The 18,622-nt window shown below is 50.9% G+C and overlaps 1 protein-coding gene across 3 annotated transcripts in view; it reads left to right on the forward strand.

The window, feature by feature from the left end:
- The window catches only part of USP10 (ubiquitin specific peptidase 10), a 69,192-nt gene that overhangs the window by 36,887 nt on the left and 13,683 nt on the right, over positions 1-18,622 (forward strand). For all 3 annotated transcript variants that reach the window (XM_042920561.1, XM_042920562.1, XM_042920564.1), the window contains exons 3-8: positions 662-722; positions 4,994-6,034; positions 15,713-15,804; positions 16,335-16,444; positions 16,858-16,913; positions 17,174-17,277. In XM_042920561.1, coding sequence (XP_042776495.1) covers positions 662-722; positions 4,994-6,034; positions 15,713-15,804; positions 16,335-16,444; positions 16,858-16,913; positions 17,174-17,277 — 1,464 coding nt within the window. The remainder of the gene's footprint in view (positions 1-661; positions 723-4,993; positions 6,035-15,712; positions 15,805-16,334; positions 16,445-16,857; positions 16,914-17,173; positions 17,278-18,622) is intronic.

Raw genomic sequence — 18,622 nt, forward strand, 5'->3', positions numbered from 1 at the left:
TTCCAAGTCTTAAATGCTATGGAATAGCTAGGAAGAAGAAAAATTCGGGATATTCATAGCACTACCTTCCTGCTTTTTACAAAGAGGTCAGACACTCGCTGCTTTGCTTTCTCTCCCCTAAACAAAGAATGTTTTTTCCAGCCTTTAATTCAGTTATTTAAGGCACTGTGTCCAAAAGGAGCCGTGATTGTCAGACTTGTCCGTGGGCTCTCGGCACTCTGCCCGCGGGCCTGGTCCTGGCCTCCACTGGCCGTGCTGACGCGTGTGAGGTGAACCTGAAACGCCGACGGGCAGTACGGGTCATCTTTGTCGGGGGCCCGGGACAAGTGGCCGCGGTACCTGTGGGCCGCCTGACGTCCTGTGAGACGGGGGTGTTTGTCGTAGCATAGTATCGTGGTTGATTCACGTGTCCGTTGGAGTCCGTTTTTATTATTTTGCCTCATTTTTGGATCTTAATGGCAATATTTAAAAGCATTCCTCTGGTATTTTTTTCTTAAATGAAGGTGATTTAATTTTACTGTCAGTGTATGTTATTGTAAACAAATGTCACGAGAAGTTGAACGGATAAAGAGTTTTAACGAAGTGTTGCCTTAACGAAGAAGCATGTGTTGGGTGTTAACATGTTGTTGAATTAAAATTTGTTTTCCACTTCCCTGTGCAGCTTCCTCCCTACAACGGAACAGTTCTGTGTGGCACACAAGCTCCCGATGAACTACCCGATGGTAAGCTGGTCTCTCCTCTACCCCCCGGACATGCATGCTGGCCCTGTGTGCTGGGGGGACCGGGGGGGGGGGGGGGGGGGGACGGGCAGGAGGCCTGGAAGCCACGTTTCCTGCTCGTTCCTACTTTTCCAGTAAACATGCGTTACTGCTCAGTGTTTTTGCTGTAAGCTATAGCATATTTGATCACTGCACCGTTTTGCCTGAGGAGTTAAGTGTCTTCTGGGCTTCAGAGTATCAGATGTTCCAGGTTTAGCGAAGGAGTTGCTTGTTCGAGTCTGTTTTTCTCTTCACCGTTCTCAGCTGCACAGGTAGGTTTTTCACGGCCAGTGCTTTCTGAGAAACCTCTCCGTGGGCTTCCTCCTGGTTGGGGAGGCTGCCGGCCCGCAGCTGCCGCCTCGCCGAGAGCGGGCGCAGAGCCGATTCCCGGAGACGGTGTCCGCTGAGATGCAGCGATTTTGTGTTGTCGAGGGCTGCGGGTGGTTCGGTTACCGCGGGCTGCCGTCACCGCGCGGGTCGGGTCCGCGTGGACCGCGTTCAGTCTGGATCATTAAGGTCCCTCGCTGGCCTCGGAGAAGCGAATGCCGACCCTTTCCTTGGAGAGCCAGGGATCCGGTTCCCTGCTTCGTTAGCATGGGCTCTTAATTATAATCTAGACGTGCGCCTTGAAGAGACTGTCTGGACTTTGCACAGTAAAATCAGAGAGAGACTGTGTCTCACGTTAGCAGCTGGGAAGCCGGCGTCTCGGAGATGGCGAGGGGAAGGGCGGTTCCGGTGGCGGCTCAGGACGGGACTGATGAAGTGAGCTGGAGGGAGCCGGCCCCCCTGCCTGCCGCCCAGCCTCCAGGGCGGCCGCTGCCCGAGTCCGCTGGATTCAGTCTGTCTCCGTGTATTCTGCACGTCGTAAGCGTGCTGCAGGTGTCTCCTCAGTGCTTTAAAATGTCTCGTTCTTTTCCCTGTCACGTTACTCCTTTTATTCTTGTCCAGTTAACGGCCTCACCACCCGCCCAAGGGGCGCAGGCTGGAGACGGGAGGCCCTGCCAGCTCTTCCCAGCGTCCAGCTCTCTCCTTCCCTTTCTCGCGCCATACCCGCCTTCCAGGCTGTCTTCTGTTCAGTTACTGCTTCTTGTCCCCTGTTCTCCGTTGTCTCAAGTCCACCTTTTAATCTGCTGAAAACACAGCTGGGACCTTGCCACCTGCTCGTGCCGTTAGAGACCGGCCAGCTTAAAGGCCCCTTTTTCCCTGAGGCCTTTTCTGTTCTCTCGCGTTTCCATGACGTCTGCTTCTCTTCCAGTGCTTGTCCCACTGTCCGGTGATGAGTCCGCCCCCCTTTCCGGGCTGAGTGCAGCCGTGGCGGCGGCAGGGATCGTGGTCGTCCACGTCTGTGTGCTCAGCAGCTGCACGGTGTCGTATCTGGCATGTCGTGAACCCCCAGTGTGGCTCTGGGTGAATGAGTTAGGAGACGTCCTCCGCCTGCCACCGTAGGCAGCTGCAGCGGGCTCTGTGCGGGGGCTCATCACGGGTGCCTTTCCTGCCTCTCCTTTCCTTCCGTCGCTTCCCACAGCTGCAAATAGTGTGCGCCCCCCTCCCCCCGCTCCCGGCCAGCTGTCCCGCCTCTTCCGCGGACGCCTCCGTGGCTTCTCGTGGAAATTGGCGCTCTTTCGTGTATCTGGAAGCATTCTTTCTGTAAACCGTTGGGCCTTGTCTTGCCCTCCCTCCGTGCTGTCAGCTTCGGTCCGAGGTGTCTGTCTGCAGGCAAATGTAACTCCCTGGGGCGGGGTCTCTGCCTTACTCATCACTCAGCCCTCTGTGATACCAGTCAGCACTTTGCACGTGGCTGGCCGCTCTGCTAATTGGAGAAATGAGCTGAGCCAGCCACTTAAGTTCTTAGACAGTGGCGGGCACGACAACCCGTAGGGGCCCCTGAGCATTGCAGACCGCGGGGCGCGTTCAGGAACCCAGGGCGCTGCGGGGAGCACGCTTGGCAAAACGCTGCTAGGATGTCATTGTTTTACTTGAGCTGCTTTCCTTCCCCAACCACCCACTTGCCTGCATAGCCTGAGCGCTGAGCGGTCCCCGGTCACCCGCTGCTTCGACTGTGTTGTGCGAAGCCTGGCTTCGCGGGCTTCCACCGGTCCGTCAGCCCGCCCCGACCGGGCTTCTCCTGACTCCTCTGCCGTGTGGGGCAGTGCGCACGCGGGTCCGTGGTGTGTGTTCTGGCGAAGAGGAGGAGCCGTTCCGGGTAGGACTCTGCCTTCCAGTGATGCAGTCAGACCCCAGACAGGATCATGTTTCATAGTGGCCGTAGCGTAGTGAAATGATTCCATTAATGTCATATCATGGTCTAGAATGTTCTGTGATATGGTAAGATTAAGGAAATACATCGTGTTCTAGAATATTCTGGGACCCGATAAGATCAAGGATTGAGATGTGGAAGGCACTGTGTGTGTTGGAGTTAAACTCTTGCACAGACTGCCTGACACAGCGCATACTGATTTATAATCAGATTTCACAGTACGCCCCAGTGTCCCCAGGGTAGCCTCCCTGTGTGGCGTGCTCTTCATTGCCTCAAATACATCCGTGTCAGGCCATGCAGCGGCATTGCACCCTCGCAGCACCGCAGAGTAGGGGATGCCTGGAAGCAGAATGGACGGCCTACTTCTAGGTATGATGGTGGAGAAGTTCGCTTGTCTTTAGTGACTCTTTTCAAAATAAGGAAACAAAAAATCAGTCTTCAAGGACCAAAGGATTCAAGTGGTCGTGGTGGTGGCTTTATATGGAAATGTGCTGTTAGGTGTAACCATCACTAGTATTCCTTTTTCAGGAACTTTCTGGTGTTGGGCAGGTGTTCGCCCCTCCCGCCCCCCAGGTGTGATCATTAAACGGACGAAGACTTAGACTGTTGACACCCCTGCCCTCCAGTAACTTGCACGTAATTGCCGCCTCCTGGGGGCTGCTTTTTAAAAGACTTCCGAGGTGAAACATAGGTTATTTCTAGTAGAGCACAGTTCTTCTGGCAGGGTGGGTTTTTCTGAAATACATGTTTTGAGAAGTTGGCTCCTTAGGCTGGACTCGGAGAAATCCTCAGTTAGGCATTAAAGATGAGTTAGAAGGCATGTGGCCTTTCCTTAACTTCAAAATTTGGAACTGTTGCGTCAGATAGAAGATGACACTGATGCTTGATGTCTCTTGAAAGCTGCAGTTGATTCTAAAACTTAACGTAACTTCAGAAATGTAAACTATGAAAAAAATGTACCTTTCGGAATGGTGGCACGTGTAGATTGTCGTCCGTTGGCAGGAAGCAGTGAAAGGTCCCAAAGAAGTTTCTAAAAGTGTGCGGTCCTAACTGTCTTTGGGTATTTTTGAAAGTATCTTCATCACCCGTGGAGTTCATCCATTATGAATTCATTTAGTGCACATTTACATGCATTCATGCAAAGCCATTTTCAGACTTCAGTTAAGGTTGTCAGTGGAGGAGATCAGGAGACGGGTGATTGTTTTGTTATTTTATTTTTTTAATGTTTATTCATTTTTTGAGAGAGAGAGAGAGAGACAGAGCATGAGCAGGGAAGGGGCAGAGAGAGAGGGGAGACACAGAATCCGAAGCAGCTCCAGGCTCTGGGCTGTCAGCACAGAGCCCAGTGTGGGGCTCGAACTCACAAACTGCGAGGTCATGACCTGAGCCGAAGTCACATGCTTAACTGACTGAGCCACCCAGGCGCGCCGAGGAGACGGGTACTTGTAAGGAGCACCTCTGAAGTGCGCTTTTATGTAGAGGATTAATTCTGGTGTAGTTTGTATTTTCTGAATTACTAAATTACACCAGTTAGAGAAGTCATAAATACAGCAGTGACTTCCAGTCCCTAAGTTAGTTGTCATGATTTTTTTTTTTAATTAAGTTGTCCGAAATACATATACCCCAGAAAGCAAGCCAATAAAGTCATATTTCACTGAGGGGTGTTTTTAGACAGGCAAAATATTACTTGCTTTCTATTATAATCTCATTTAAATTTCTGCCTTCTGGAAGTCTCCCGTGGCTACCCTGAAAGTGGAAAATAAATACAGGCTTCTGTTTTTCATATCTCTAAATTAAATAAAATTTCATAGTTACTTATTTTCAGCAGATTTTTTGGCACAGAAATAAAATGTCATAGCTTTGTTAATTAGAAGAAGACTTTAAGGGTTCAGTTTCAAAAAGAAAATAATTTTTGAGACGTCTGTAAGCCGTGTTCTCAACTAATGGGATATTCGCTGATCCTTGTCTTTCTGAACAGGACAAGAATATCAGAGAATTGAGTTTGGTGTTAACGAAGTAATTGAACCTAACGACACTTTGCCGAGAACTCCCAACTACAGTATTTCGAGCACATTGAATCCTCAGGCCCCTGAATTTATCCTCAGTTGCACAACTTCCAAAAAGATCCCTGATGACATAGATAAAGAAGCGGCCTACAGCTCCGTGGACTGCCAGTACCCAGGCTCTGCCCTTGCTCTGGACGGCAGCTCTAGCGTGGAGGTGGAAGTGCTAGAAAACGACGGTGTCGCGGGTGGTCTCGGACAGAGGGAGCGTAAAAAGAAGAAAAAACGTCCACCGGGATATTACAGTTACTTGAAAGATGGCGGTGAGGGGAGCATTCCCACGGACGCCCTGGTCAACGGCCACGCCAACCCGGCGGTCCCGAACAGCGTCGGCCCGGAGGATGTGGAGTTAGCGGGCGCGGCGCCCCCACTGGGGACACCCAGGACTTGCGGCAGCCCTCAGGGTTCCACGGACTTCGTCAGCGACGCCGTGTCCGGCGGGCCTTTCCCCGGAGCCCTCGACGGCGATGCGAGGACTGCAGGGCAGCCCGGGAGCTGCCACGGGGCTGACTTGGAACAGTCCTGCCTCCCCGCAGAGGCCGGCGGGGACGGCCTGTCGAGGACAGCGGTGGCTCAGCCTTCCCCGGGGACTCACACTACTGAAAACCTTGCCGTCGCTAATGGACAAATACTTGAATCCTCTGGCGAGGGCTCAGCTGCCAATGGGGTCGAGTTGCACACCGTGGAAAGCCCGGACTCGGACGCTGCTAAAGCCGAGGGCGCTGCCCCTGCCGCCGATGCCCCGGCCTCTGCGGCGGGCGCCGCTCCCGCCAGCCAGCCTAAGTCGTGGGCCAGTCTTTTTCATGATTCCAAGCCCTCTTCCTCCTCGCCCGTGGCTTCCGTGGAAACTAAGTATTCCCCTCCCGCCACGTCCCCCCTGGTCTCTGAAAAGCAGGTCGAAGTCAAAGAAGGGCTTGTTCCAGTTTCAGAGGATCCCGTAGCCATAAAGATTGCAGGTATAGTTCAAGAGACACAGGTGGAGAGTGGAGATGGGAGCAGGGCTCCTTCGTTCCGGGTGAGGACCTCTGAGGCTGTCTGGGCTGACGCTTGCCCGCAGCAGCAGGCCCTGACCTGTGTGTTACTAGGAATTTCTCGAGAGTGGCCATGCCTCAATCGTTACCTGTCTAGACGTGAAAGGATATCTAGGCACAGGGCCGGGGGCGGGGGGGAGGGGGGGTGCTCATACCTTTGTGTTAAGTGAACAGTCCATGTCTGCTACCAGTCCTTTTCGGCTGACGGGTTACATTTCCACTTTCTTGCCTTTTGGTCCAGTAATTCTCCATCGTGTGAGTGAATGGACGTGTACGTGTGTCACGGCTCCTGCACACTTTGCTGCGGAATCCTTGATGTGGACTGAGCTTTGCACTGTTTCTGTTCTGTTCTTTCGTAGGATGTTAGAAAGCATTTGGGGTTTTTTCTTTTTTTTAATTTTTTTAATGTTTATTACTTATTTTTGGGAGAGGGAGAGAGACAGAGCGCGAGGGGGGTGAGGGGCAGACAGAGAGAGAGACAGACATAGAATCCAAAGCAGGCTCCAGGCTCTGAGCTGTCAGCACAGAGCCTGACATGGGGGTTGAACCCACGAACGAACTGTGAGATCACGACCTGAGCCAAAGTCGGCTGCTCAACTGACTGAGCCGCCCAGGCACCCTGGCGGGGGTGGTTTTCTTTTGTCGTCTGTTTTGGATTGAGGACGTGGATTTTAGTTCGTTGTAGCACGTGAGGGTCAGCTCTTGACAGGAAAAGAAAAACTGCAGCAATTTGGGACAAAGTTGATGATTTTTTTTTTTGAGGGTTCAGGCTCAAAGGGCGAATTTACTAAGAATCAGAAATGCAGGGGCTGTCTATGTTTATACATAGCTAAGAAGCCAACGTATTTCTTCAGGTTTCTCTGTCCTGAGAAGTTCAGTCGCCAGCTCTTCAGGTTCTCGTCCCGCTAGCGGAGTTAAAAAAGCTGTCTCGGGGCGCCTGGGTGGCTCAGTCAGTTGAGCATCGGACTTCGGCTCAGGTCATGATCTCGCGGTTTGTGAGTTTGAGCCCCACGTCGGGTTCTCTGCTGACAGCTTGGAGCCTGGAGCCTGCTTCGGATTCTGGTCTCCCTCTGTCTGCTTCTCTCCCACTTGCGCTCTGTCTCTCTCTGTCTCTCAAAAATGAATAAACTTAAAAAAAAAAAGATACTTTATTCTTTTGAGACTTTTTATTGAGTCTTAGAGAGACTTAGAAATTGCTGCTTAGAAATATAGAAAGTAGTTTTGAGTATTGCTTCCTGTAGCAGCGACACTAAACTCCTGGGACCACACACAGCTTAGGCAAAGTGGTATTGTTTGCAATCTCTTCCTCTTTGTTATAGGCTCCTGTGTAGACGTTTACTTTGTAAGACGCTGAAATGAATTCAGTTTGTTACGAGTAAGATCACTGCCACAGACTTCGCTCGAATGGGCAGGTTTTTAAGCGTAGGCCCACTTATTTTAAGCAGCATTTAACTGAGAGAGACTCTGGTTCCGTTAAAAGATCTGTTGATGATGGTTATCCCAGAATTAGCATTAAAATCTAACTGGTTCTACTAAGAGAGTAATTTTTATGTTGATTATTGTATTTATTAACTTTTGGTCAACAGGGAGAGGGAAATAGTTCAGATATGAAGTTTTTTCTGTTTTGAATTCTTAGAATAATATCAGTATCCACATTTGATTTTTTTTTTTTTTTTTTTTTTTTTTTAAATCCCAAGTTCATTTAGTTTGGATGTCCACATTTCTGGATCCTCTGCCCTGTCATTAAGTCTGTGGTTAATAAATGCCAACTAATTTTTGTGTAACCAGCAATGAGATACAAAATAGGAAGATAAACCAACTGTAAACAGTAAGAACACCACATAAGGCATTTTGACCCGAAATACAGCCAGCTCTCGACTACTTGTACGTGTTGATCCGTTATGTTAGCGGGTTCTGCTCTCACTCACCTTCTTGGTGTAGGTTGTCCACGTTTTGTTGCATTGGTGGGAACTCAAGTAGAAACTCTTATTCCAGGAGTTGGAAGGGAAGAGCACTTGGGCTGACCCCCAGAGTGCTTTCCTCCAGCCTGCAGGGAGCAGGGGCCTGCATGGGCTTGGGGGGGAGTTCTGTGGCAGTGCCTGCTTGTTGCAATCTGAGAGGGGATATTTGCCACTTTTCAGTAGTAACAGCTGAACCAGGGGGTGAGGAAAAGAAACTTGAAAATCTTAGCTTGTATTTGAAAGTGGTTACCGAGCCGTAGACCTGTCCACGTTTAAGAGTAAGTGTGGGGGACACACAGGTAGTACAGGGATTCCCTGTGTGTTGTGACGAATGTTTAACTTTTCCGGGCTTTTGCTAAGAAACATTTATCATATCCGATGCTTTCGAGTCACAAATAGAGCTGTTTTGTATTTTATGTTCGGCTTTTAAAATCGTGCATCGGTGTATCTTGTCTCAAAGGAGTGTAAATAATGGTGGGCAAGGAGAGGGACGAGGCTGAAACCCAAATAAAATGAATTAAAATTCCAGGGGGAAAGAGCGAAGTAAACTGAAGTCCTTGACAGCTCCAAAAATACACCTGTCTGGTGAAGAAATTGAAGTCCCTGATGCTACCGTTTATTATGAGTTTTAGTCAAAACCTATTAATGTATGGAATCGCACAGTGGCTTTATACCTAAAATTTGTTCCTGGAGACAGCAGCAGAATCATTCCAAGCTGGATCTGCTCAGAAAAATGAATTCCTGTGTCCGTATTTATTTCGAATATGTAAACAAGTACATACCTTGTGATCGATCATTTTGGTGGCTTATAAACCATATTTATTGATACTTTTCTTAGGGGGATGATTTCTTAAATATTTTGTTTTCCTCTTCAGCTTTTCCAGAGCAGCGGAGGTAGTGATAATGTAGCATAAAAGGTACCAGCACCGGTTTGGCAGAGTCATGCTTGTGGACGGAGCGTCCGGTCCCTTTCTGATTCACTGTGTTTATGGTCCTGCTGGTATTTGGGCCGCGTCTCTCTCTTACAGAGCTAAATCGAGACCCCCCTCCACTTACTTACAGACGTGCGTTGGTCTGTGCAGCCAACGGATAGTGGTACGTTTTGGTCACTTTGCTGTCCTGCTCCTGATTTGGTAACCCGAGAGAGCTTGTGTCCTTCCAAAGTGATGCGATGAGGGAAAGGGAAACACAGGATGCTCTGGACAGTTTAGGAAGGTGACAGAAGAAGCAGGTCAGCATCAGAATGTTGATTACAGGCCAGTTACTGGGCCGTAAGAATCCAGGAAACTTCTCTGCCCTGCATTTTCACAGATTTTAAAAGGTACCGTGACCTCTAAATCCTAATTTTAGGAAAACAAAATTTGATGCCTAAAATACATACAAAAATAATCCTGCTTTTTATTGACTTAAAAGTTTACAGCGCAAGTGTTGCCTCCGGGTTTGTAAATCATTTCATTGGAATGATCTGTGGCAGTTTACGTGAGCCGCTGTGTATGTCTTCAAATACAAGAAAGGCTGTTAACCACTCAGTTTTTCCGTGTGTCAGCAGATTTCATAAGAAAAGTTAATTTTAATTCGGCCATTTAGTGTTTAAGCCGGTACAGAAGCGAAGGCACTTCGGACCTTGTGTGTGGCATGGACCATTCTGGCGAGTCAGCGTGGCGTGGGGCGGTCCCCCAGCCCGGTGCGAAGGGTGGATTGAGGAGGCCAGCTTCCTGCAGCCGCTGTCTGGGTGGATCTGAGTAGTAAATTGCGCTGACAATAATGAACTGGAAGGAGGGCCTCGGGGGAGGGTTGTCGTTCCGGTTAACTTGTGATTATTTGCCTTAAAAGGTGAAATAGAGAACCGACAGTGAAGACTTGGATTCACAGGTCCCACTGCGAGTTGCAGCCTCAGGAAGGACCCTGCCTTTTGTCCTTTGGCCCCGCCCTTCCCGGCTTTAATTCTTTTGACCTCAGAAATTGTTAGAGTGCTTATTGGACTTCAGGATAGGAAAACAATAGTGAAGGGAATTGGTGATGTTATGAAAGAAACTGAACTAAATGGAGCCGAGAGGTAGGCCAAAGCCAGATTCCTACTGGCTTGTCTGCAAGGCGAGAAGAACTGACTTGAGTTACAAGTGGCAGGATATTCAGTAATAGTGACAGATGACCCTTGAGAGGAGTTGGGAGCTTTGCACGTGTGTGTCGCCGGGAGGGAGAGGAGGAGCGCATCACCGGGGTCTGTGTTCCGCCCGGTTGTGGTCTCTGCAGCTGTTGAGGGGGGCGGGCCCAGTGGCAGGTGCTGCAGAACCAAACCTTTACATCGTCTGGATGTGTGTTTCTTAAGAGAAGTTCCAGATGAGAAGAGATTTCATCTTTTTCTTTTTTTAAGTGTATTCCTTTTGAGAGAGAAGGAGAGTGAGCGGGGGAGGGGCAGAGAGAGGAGGAGAGAAAGAGAATCCCAAGCAGGCCCTGCACTGTCGGCTCAGAGCCTGACGCGGGGCTCGAACCCACAAAACGTGAAATCACAACCTGAGCCGAGACCGAGAGTTGGACATTTAGCCCACCTAGCCGCCCAGGCGCCCCGAGGAGATACTTAATTTTAATTTTTTTACGAACTTTCATTTCTTTTTAAATGGAACTTGATGTATATTCACAAAATGTCCAAAACTTAATTTTCAGTAATTTAACTTCTTGGAGTACTGAAACTTGTTGGTTTGCTCAAAGTTTTCCATAAATTAATTTCCTTTTTCCGTGTCTTCCTGCCCACATCAGTTGTTTCTTTTCTTTTTAAAAAAAAAAAAACATATGTTTTTTAATGTTTGTTAATTTTTGAGAGACAGAGAGAGACCGAGCACGAGCAGGGGAGGGGCAGAGAGAGAAGGAGACCCAGAATCGGGAGCAGGCTCCAGGCTCCAGGCTCCAGGCTCCAGGCTCCAGGCTCCAGGCTCCAAGCTGTCAGCACAGAGCCCGACGTGGGGCTCGAACCCACGAACAGTGAGAACGTGACCCGAGCCGAAGTCGGACGCTTAACCCACTAGCCACCCAGGGGCCCCACCGTTCTTTATATTCTAATAAGGATTGTCAGCGCCTGCCAGCCTGCTAGGTGTCTCCGTAGACCTGTTGTGCCCTCGTGTCTGCGCCTCTCATGGCCTTGCACGGTACAGCCTGTCGACTCTGCCACAAGGGAGGCTGGAGTCTTCTGTCCCAGGCTGCAGAGTGAATGGAGCGGCAGAGTCAGGGTTTGAACTGTGGTTGTCTGCTGGTTGTCTTCCTGGACTGGTGCCTTGAGTCTCCTTTGCAGGGGCGCCTGGAGGCTTTCTGAACAGTGTGATAGGGTGACCCTCAAACTCCATCAGGTCGTTTCTAACAAACTTGAGTGGAACCAACAACTTTAGTCTCCAGTTCACCCCCACATTACCCTTAATAGTTACTTTCTGTGTGCCACCTACTCTCTAGGTCAGTGAGTGATGATTGGCCTTGTCTCGAGCGTTGTCTGAAGAAGAAGATACGAAAGGAACAGATGTCCGCTCTTATTAGCAGAAAGACAGCAATCATCTGCAGAGAGGTGTGGGGCCTGAGGCCAGTAGGAGATGTGCTGGAACCAGTGGGGATGGCGAGATCAGGCTGGGACCCAGGAGGCCAGGAAGCTCTGGTACCCACACGGGAAGGACTCAGCAGAGCAGTTAGCGGCGTGACGGGGTTGTCTGATACTAGGTGGGGGTGACGGCGCCTCCTGCCACGGAGATACGCAGTGTGCCTTCAGGGAAGACTGCTTCCAGTCAGCCCGCCTTCGAGAGTGGTGTTTAGGCTCACTGGAAGATGCTAACGACAGAATGGCAACTTTATTTTAGCTTGGGTAAGACTTGCCACTGTAGAGAACGTTCTAGGATAGCAGTGTCATGATTAAGGAAAATCTGGAATGTTTGGAATGGTTTTCTTCTCTGTATGTTCTACCATAAAGACCTTAATCTACAAATGTTTGAATATTGTACCAGAGGCTCTTGTAAAGAATGTTGAAGACTCGAAGCTAGTTCAGTACATCCTCTAGTAAATGTACTGAGTGTCTTTTTGTTCCAGATGACGTGCTTTGAGTTTTTGCCCTGTTCATTTTGTGGCTCCATGGCTGTTTGGAATGTTCTGTTACTTGCAGTCATTGAGCCAACCACTAGGTGATGCTGAGAGACTTGAATTTGAGATTGTAGATGCCGAACAGTGAAACTGCTTTTTTTTTTTTTCCCTCCCTTAAAAAATAAGTGAACTGAGAGCAATGGCCCTAAGCTGGCGTTGGTTCCAACGGGAAGGGTCGATGTAGAAACTAAAGGTTTCTGTCCACCCAGTACCTGCTGCTTCCCAGATCAGTGTTGGAAAGAAGTCAGCTGATAGTCAGCTTTAAATTGGGTATATTCTCTGACTCCACAGGGCTGCAGTGTTTCAGCCTGCAGGGATGCAGATTATTCTGGGCACGTGGCTCGGTTACAAACATAAGCAGGGGAGGAGCAGAGAGTGAGGGAGGCACAGAATCCGAAGCGGGCTCCAGGCTCCAGGCTCCGAGCTGTCAGCACAGAGCCCGACGTGGGGCTCGAACTCCCGAACCTCAACATCATGACCTGAGCCGAAGTTGGACGCTTCACTGACTGAGCCACCCAGGCGCCCCACACCTGTTTCCTTCTGAGCGTGGAGTTGATTTTTTTTTTTTTTTTTTATATTTAAGAAGATATTAGTTCAAAGTACTTTTGACCGTCTGCAAACATGTTTTTGAGTCTGTTAAGGCAGTTAACATGGGAGGGAAATTTCAGATCTTCTGGTCCTTTTCTTTCCATTTTCCTTCCGTGTCTTGCTAAACAAGAATTACTGTCACTAAGCCACCTCCCTCTTCTGTCTTTGCCCCTCCCCCCACCCTAGAAGCCGCTCCTTCCTTGGAATCCTCAAAAGAAATTGAGGTTGCTGTTTCCTTTCTTTCCCCAGCATAGCATAGCGGTGAGTCGGTCCTTCCCTGGCTCCCTCCCTCCACAGTCCTGTGAGCCCCTCAGCACCCCAGTCCTGTCTCCTCAGGCAGGCTTCGGGCCGCTTCGCTCTGGCTCTCCTTCCTGGGGGCCTAGAGCCTGCTTCCGCCTCCACTATTAATTCAAACCCCCGCGTCCTTCTAGGTTCTTCTTGGGCTGCCTCTTACCTGTGGGTGGTCCTTAGGGCTCCGCTCCTGACACATCACTCCTGCTGAGGATGTCTGGTGCCGGCTGCAAGCTGTGGGCGTGTGTGTGTGCGTGTGTGTGTGTGTGTGTGTGTGTGTGTGTGTGTGTGTGTGTGTAGATGTGGTACCTGCTCTGTGGGTGTGAGTGCACTGCCGACTGGTATAATCTGGGTACCTCGTTTCCACGCCTCTGAAACTGAGCCGGGGACCTCATCACCGTATGCAACAACAAGAAGCCTGCTCTGGGTGGGAGGCACCATCGCCCCGGCCGGAGACCTTGCCGTGCCAGCTGCCATTTGCCGTCCTCGGCCCCCTGCCGCCTGACGGGTTGTCCGGTCTGTGGATCTGGCCGAGCATCCCGTCCGCCGACCCGCCTTCGGTTCGGCCTGCCCCGTTGTCCCCTTTTCGCTGGTCTGCAAGCTCTCCTGCAGCAGGGCCACCTCTCAGCCACCTCTGTGCTTCCAGGACCCGGTGCCCGGGCAGGGCTCAGCGAACGGCAGCGGGTCATTTAGCTGAGGTCCTGGTGGTAAGAAGGCGGTTGATTCCGAGTCTTCTGGTTGGCAGAAACAGCATTATTGTTCGTAGATGTAAAACTGCTATGGCAGAGATTCACAGGGGTCGCGCCTCTGCTAGAGTGTTCGTCTGGGACGGATGCCCATTTGGAAATGCACAGATTTTTTAATGGAATAATTATGTTAAATAATTGCCGTTCTGGGGCACACGTTGACAAGTATGGACCGTCGTGATAATACGCCACAAACACACGCACAGCTCTGTTTTAAGGAGGAGATCTTAAGCCTGTGGGGAGAGTGAGCCCCGAAACCTTTGTGTGAAAGGGTCGTGGCGTGGAGCCCGGTACTTGCCGAGGGGCAGTGCGGACGCGGGTGACGCGTCAGCTCAGGCCACAGCCGTGCCGGCTCCCTAACCCTCTGGGCCTCTGTTCTCTCGCCTGTGACGTGAGCAGGATAGCGGTGGCCCCCTGACAGGGGTGTGAGCACAGTAACGAACGGTACAGCTGAGCCCCGCAGCACAGTGTCTTGTCACACGCCCTGTCCCGTCTCTGCCGGGAGGCGTCACCTGTCGCGCGTGGCTCAGCTCTGTACCTGGCGCGGTCCTCACGGACGCCCAGCGCTGCGCCCGTGGTAGGAGAGAGAGCGGAGAGCTGTGCCAGCGCAGACTAGTTGAACGGGTCCCAGCAGGTCTTCTGGAGCCTGTGACGCTTTACTTTTTGTAAATGGAAAAATCATTCACCGTGCTTCGTCAGTTAGAGGGAAGAGGGCATTTACTGTCCCAGGAGGGAAGGGATAGGTGTGTGCGGACGTTAGAGCTGTGCAAATTAATTTCCTCATTTAAAGCTCAAGTCTGAGACCTGCCAGTCCAGCTGCGGTGTCGAATTAAAAAGCTTGCTTTTGTTGGATGCCTTGGATGGGCGCTGACATCACACGTACGCTCACTCCCTTTTTCTTTTCTGGGACACGATTTAAAAGGAAGCGGTGTGGCTACAGATCGTGGCTTTCAGGCACCGGCTGTGCCGCGTCGCTCCCGAGTGACACAGGCAGGCCGGCGGGGGTTTAGAGACTCCGTCTCCTTCCTGGTGAAAGGGGGATGGTGCCGCTCCTCTGGGTCGCTGAGGATTCAGTGCCGCCCCTTAGCACTTGCACGTCGTCGGGCGCTTGCCTGGGTAAAAGGTGTCCTTGACTTGTGGCTTCACTGGTACAAGTGGGACATGGGGAGACTTTGTCTTGTTGTAAAACTTTACTGAAAAAAATTACTTAAAGCGTTTAATTGCACCACTCGAGCGTTCTGTGAAGATGGCAGTCCCGTCTGTCCGCCGACCGTAGAGAAGAGTGACGTCAGGGTGAACCTGCCGAGAGGTGTGTTTCCGCCTGGAGCCAGGGCGTTCGAGCACACGCCTTGTGTGAGGAGTAGAAGCGCGCTACGTGAGGCCGCTGTCTCAGAGAGGAGTGTCGCCCCTCCCTGGACGGTGATGGGTCGCCCACCGTTGGGGTGCGTGGGGTGCCCTGGCAGTTGCTGGGGCTTCCCCCGGATGAGGCTCCCGTCTGCACTCGAACTCCTCCGTAGCTGGCGTTCGAGGGACCGTGCTGTTGGCGGGGCCTGCCTCGCTGTCAGCGTGCGGGGAAGAGCCTGCGTGTCTCAGGTCTGTTCGCTCCAACCCATGTAGTTCAGCCGTTTCTGTTTCTTGTTAAAATAGTTCTCTGCTCCCTGGTTGGATCCCCACGGAAAGATAAACAAACCTAGTGTTAGGGGGGAGAGTATTTTTAAAAATTTTAAATCGTTGGTTACTGCACACCATATTGGGCCCCGTGAAGCTTCAACGCAGTGTGCCTTTTCCTTCGATATGTGCTTTCTCGAGGGGGTTTTTAACGCTTCTCCAGAGTGTAGGAATTTAGTTTGCTGTTATTTACTGGATGTCGTTAACTTCTTAAATATGCTTCTTCACTCTTTCAGAGTTACTGGAGAATGTGACCCTAATACATAAACCAGTGTCATTGCAACCCCGGGGGCTGATCAATAAAGGAAACTGGTGCTACATTAATGCTGTATCCTTCTCACATGCTGTCTCCAAGGCCCGCGGACCGCAGCGTTCTCTTCCTCCTGTGCATTTGACTTAGTTCAGCTGCCATGGGGCTTCTGCCTTAAACTTTGAATCCGAAAACTTGGTTCCTTACTTAGTCTGCCTACCTTGCTTAAAAGATAGGAGTTCTTCCTGCCCCCCAAAAAGATGATTTGTTGACCGGTGAGTGACAGAATGAGGCCAATTTTATTTTCATTAGCATGGCCTCGAGTAATAGGGTAGCGTGTCCACCGACAGCTGGAAACATTGTTGTAATTGCTACATCTTGGTCGAATCAAGTTTTTGTATGTAAACTGCTGACTGCGGAGTAAGGCCTTACATGGAAATCGCAAGGCAGTTGTCCTTACGGTTATTTGGTCGATTCCTTGAAAGTTTACATACGTAAGTCTTTCAGTGTCCTTGGCTTAGTTTTACATGCTTTGTGTTTAACGTGCCTTTCAGAAGTTTGGAGTGTCTGTTTCATTTCCTTTACGCTTCCTTACTGCCACTCCTTAGACGCTGCAGGCACTGGTCGCCTGCCCTCCAATGTATCACCTGATGAAGTTCATCCCTCTGTATTCGAAAGTGCAAAGGCCTTGTACGTCGACACCCATGATAGATAGCTTGTAAGTAAGGGGCCTCCAGATGTGTTCAGGGGCTGGGTCGTTTCGCCTCTGATAATTCAAATTCAAAGAGTTTGCAACGTTCTTACTTTCTTGCAGACGAGTCCTTTAATGTTTTTATTTTTTAAAATTCACTGCTTGTGTTTTTATGTGGAAGCTAACTGGAAATGGAATTGGAGCACTGCCTGTGTTCCTCAGATTTGTTTATGTCAGTTTAGTGCTTGCCAGTGTGTGCCCCTGAAGATCTTGCGGAAGCTTACATAGAAAAGGTGGAAGAACTCACTCACCGCTCTGGCATCGGTTACCAAAAACTTGCCACCTTCATACTAACTGATATTCTGAGTAGCCATCGAGACTCTCTAGTGAAAGGATGTCTTTTACAAAAATGCACTAAACTTTTTCTCCCCTGTGTTTAGCGTTCGGCTAATGAATGAGTTTACTAATATGCCAGTACCTCCAAAACCCAGACAAGGTGAGTAGCGGCGAGGCCTCCTGATGCCATTGTGTACGGACGGCTGGGGAGGCAGGTGGCTAAATTTCATGCGTTCAGTCTTGTCGGAAAGAAAAGGTTTTTAAAATAGCCGGCACTACACCTGTGCTGTTCTCAGCGTCGGGGGGTGGGGGGGTGGGGGGTGGGGGGGGCGGGGCGGGGGCGGGGCGCCCCGGTGATGTTGCCTTTCATCGTGTTAAGACTGTTTTAGTGACGAGAATCTGTGTCCTGTTCCGTTGCAGCTCTTGGGGATAAAATCGTGAGGGATATCCGCCCTGGAGCTGCTTTTGAACCTACGTACATCTACAGACTCCTGACGGTGATCAAGTCGAGCCTGTCTGAAAAGGTTTGGCCCTGCTCGCGCGTAGCTCCGGTCCCTGCTTGTTCAGTGCTCGCCCTGCACTTGCATTGCTGCCATTTGGTGGGTGTTCGGTAGATGTAGGCTTGGTGTGGAGTCAGTTGCTTGAATGAAATCTGAAAATACGACGATCGTCCTCGTAACCAGAGGCAGGGCGTACATCACTTACTGGGCACCGGGCACCCTTGTAAGTTCTTTCCGTACCTTAGCCGACCTCGCCCCCTGCGGCCCTCTCGTTGTTACGTTTGAGAAAAGGGCGATCCTTTTCCGAGGCCACATAGCTCGTAAACGCAGCGCCTGGCATCACGGCCAGCTCCTTGACCGCCGCACGGCCTTTCGCGTGGAGCGTGGTCCTGGGGCCCGGAACCGTGGCGGCATTCGGGAGAGCTGCGTCTCCGTCACACTCACACGGCTCCTTGACTCTCTCAGCTGCATCTTTCGTCACACACTTTGCTACTAAAGGCGAGGGACCAGGGGCCAAGGGGGTCTCGCGTAGGGCGCCGACAGCTGTCGAGAGTGAATTGCATACCCTTTTTGCGAAGTTAACTGGAGCCTTTCTTTCCTCCCTGACAGTCTGTGACGAGTCCATACGAGCAATTGAAATGATACTTATGGGAATTATTTAGAGAGAAAAACCATCCCCCCAAAAATTCCATTAAAGCTAAGTAAAGTGTGCTGAAGCGCCATTGTTTTGCGGAGGGTGAGTGGCCCGTCCGCGTTCAGTTGGAGATTGACTTGACGTTTCCAGGGTGGCGGGAACGTGCGGAATGTCGGGAATGCAGAAGCGATTACGCTGCACCCTCTGCCCGCAGACAGCTCACCGTCCGGTAGGGGAATTAGATATTTCATCTAAGGAAACAGCAGAGAAGTACTAAGACAGATGCAAATGCAGATGCTTGAGAAGCCGAGGAGGGCCACCCGGTTCAGGTGGCGGCCCAGGAAAAGCAGTGAAGTTCAGGGGGCGTCCCGTGGCCGAGCCCCACTGACATCCGGCTCCGAGGTTACGTTCGTGGACGGAAGTGTCTTTTGAAGTTAGGTGCATCCTGGCTGTGTTGGGTCCCCCATGCCACCCTCAGGCTTGGTGGTCCGACGGAAGGGCTGTGAGTCACAGCCGTTATCGGAAGGACTCAGAAGCCGTTATCCTCGCCATCGGGTTGGGACAGCACGAGGACACAAGGCAAGACGAGACGTCTGGTGTGCGGGAAACCTGGAGACTCGCGTCCTGGTGCGTCGAAGAACGCGCTTCGTTCCTCGGCGTCAGAGTGCGACAGCACGTGGAAAGATGCCGTCTGCTACGGAAGCGCATTGGAGACTCCGTGCCCGGGGTCCCCAA

The sequence above is a fragment of the Panthera leo genome, chromosome E2 (assembly GCF_018350215.1).
Source record: "Panthera leo isolate Ple1 chromosome E2, P.leo_Ple1_pat1.1, whole genome shotgun sequence".
NCBI lineage: Eukaryota > Metazoa > Chordata > Mammalia > Carnivora > Felidae > Panthera > Panthera leo.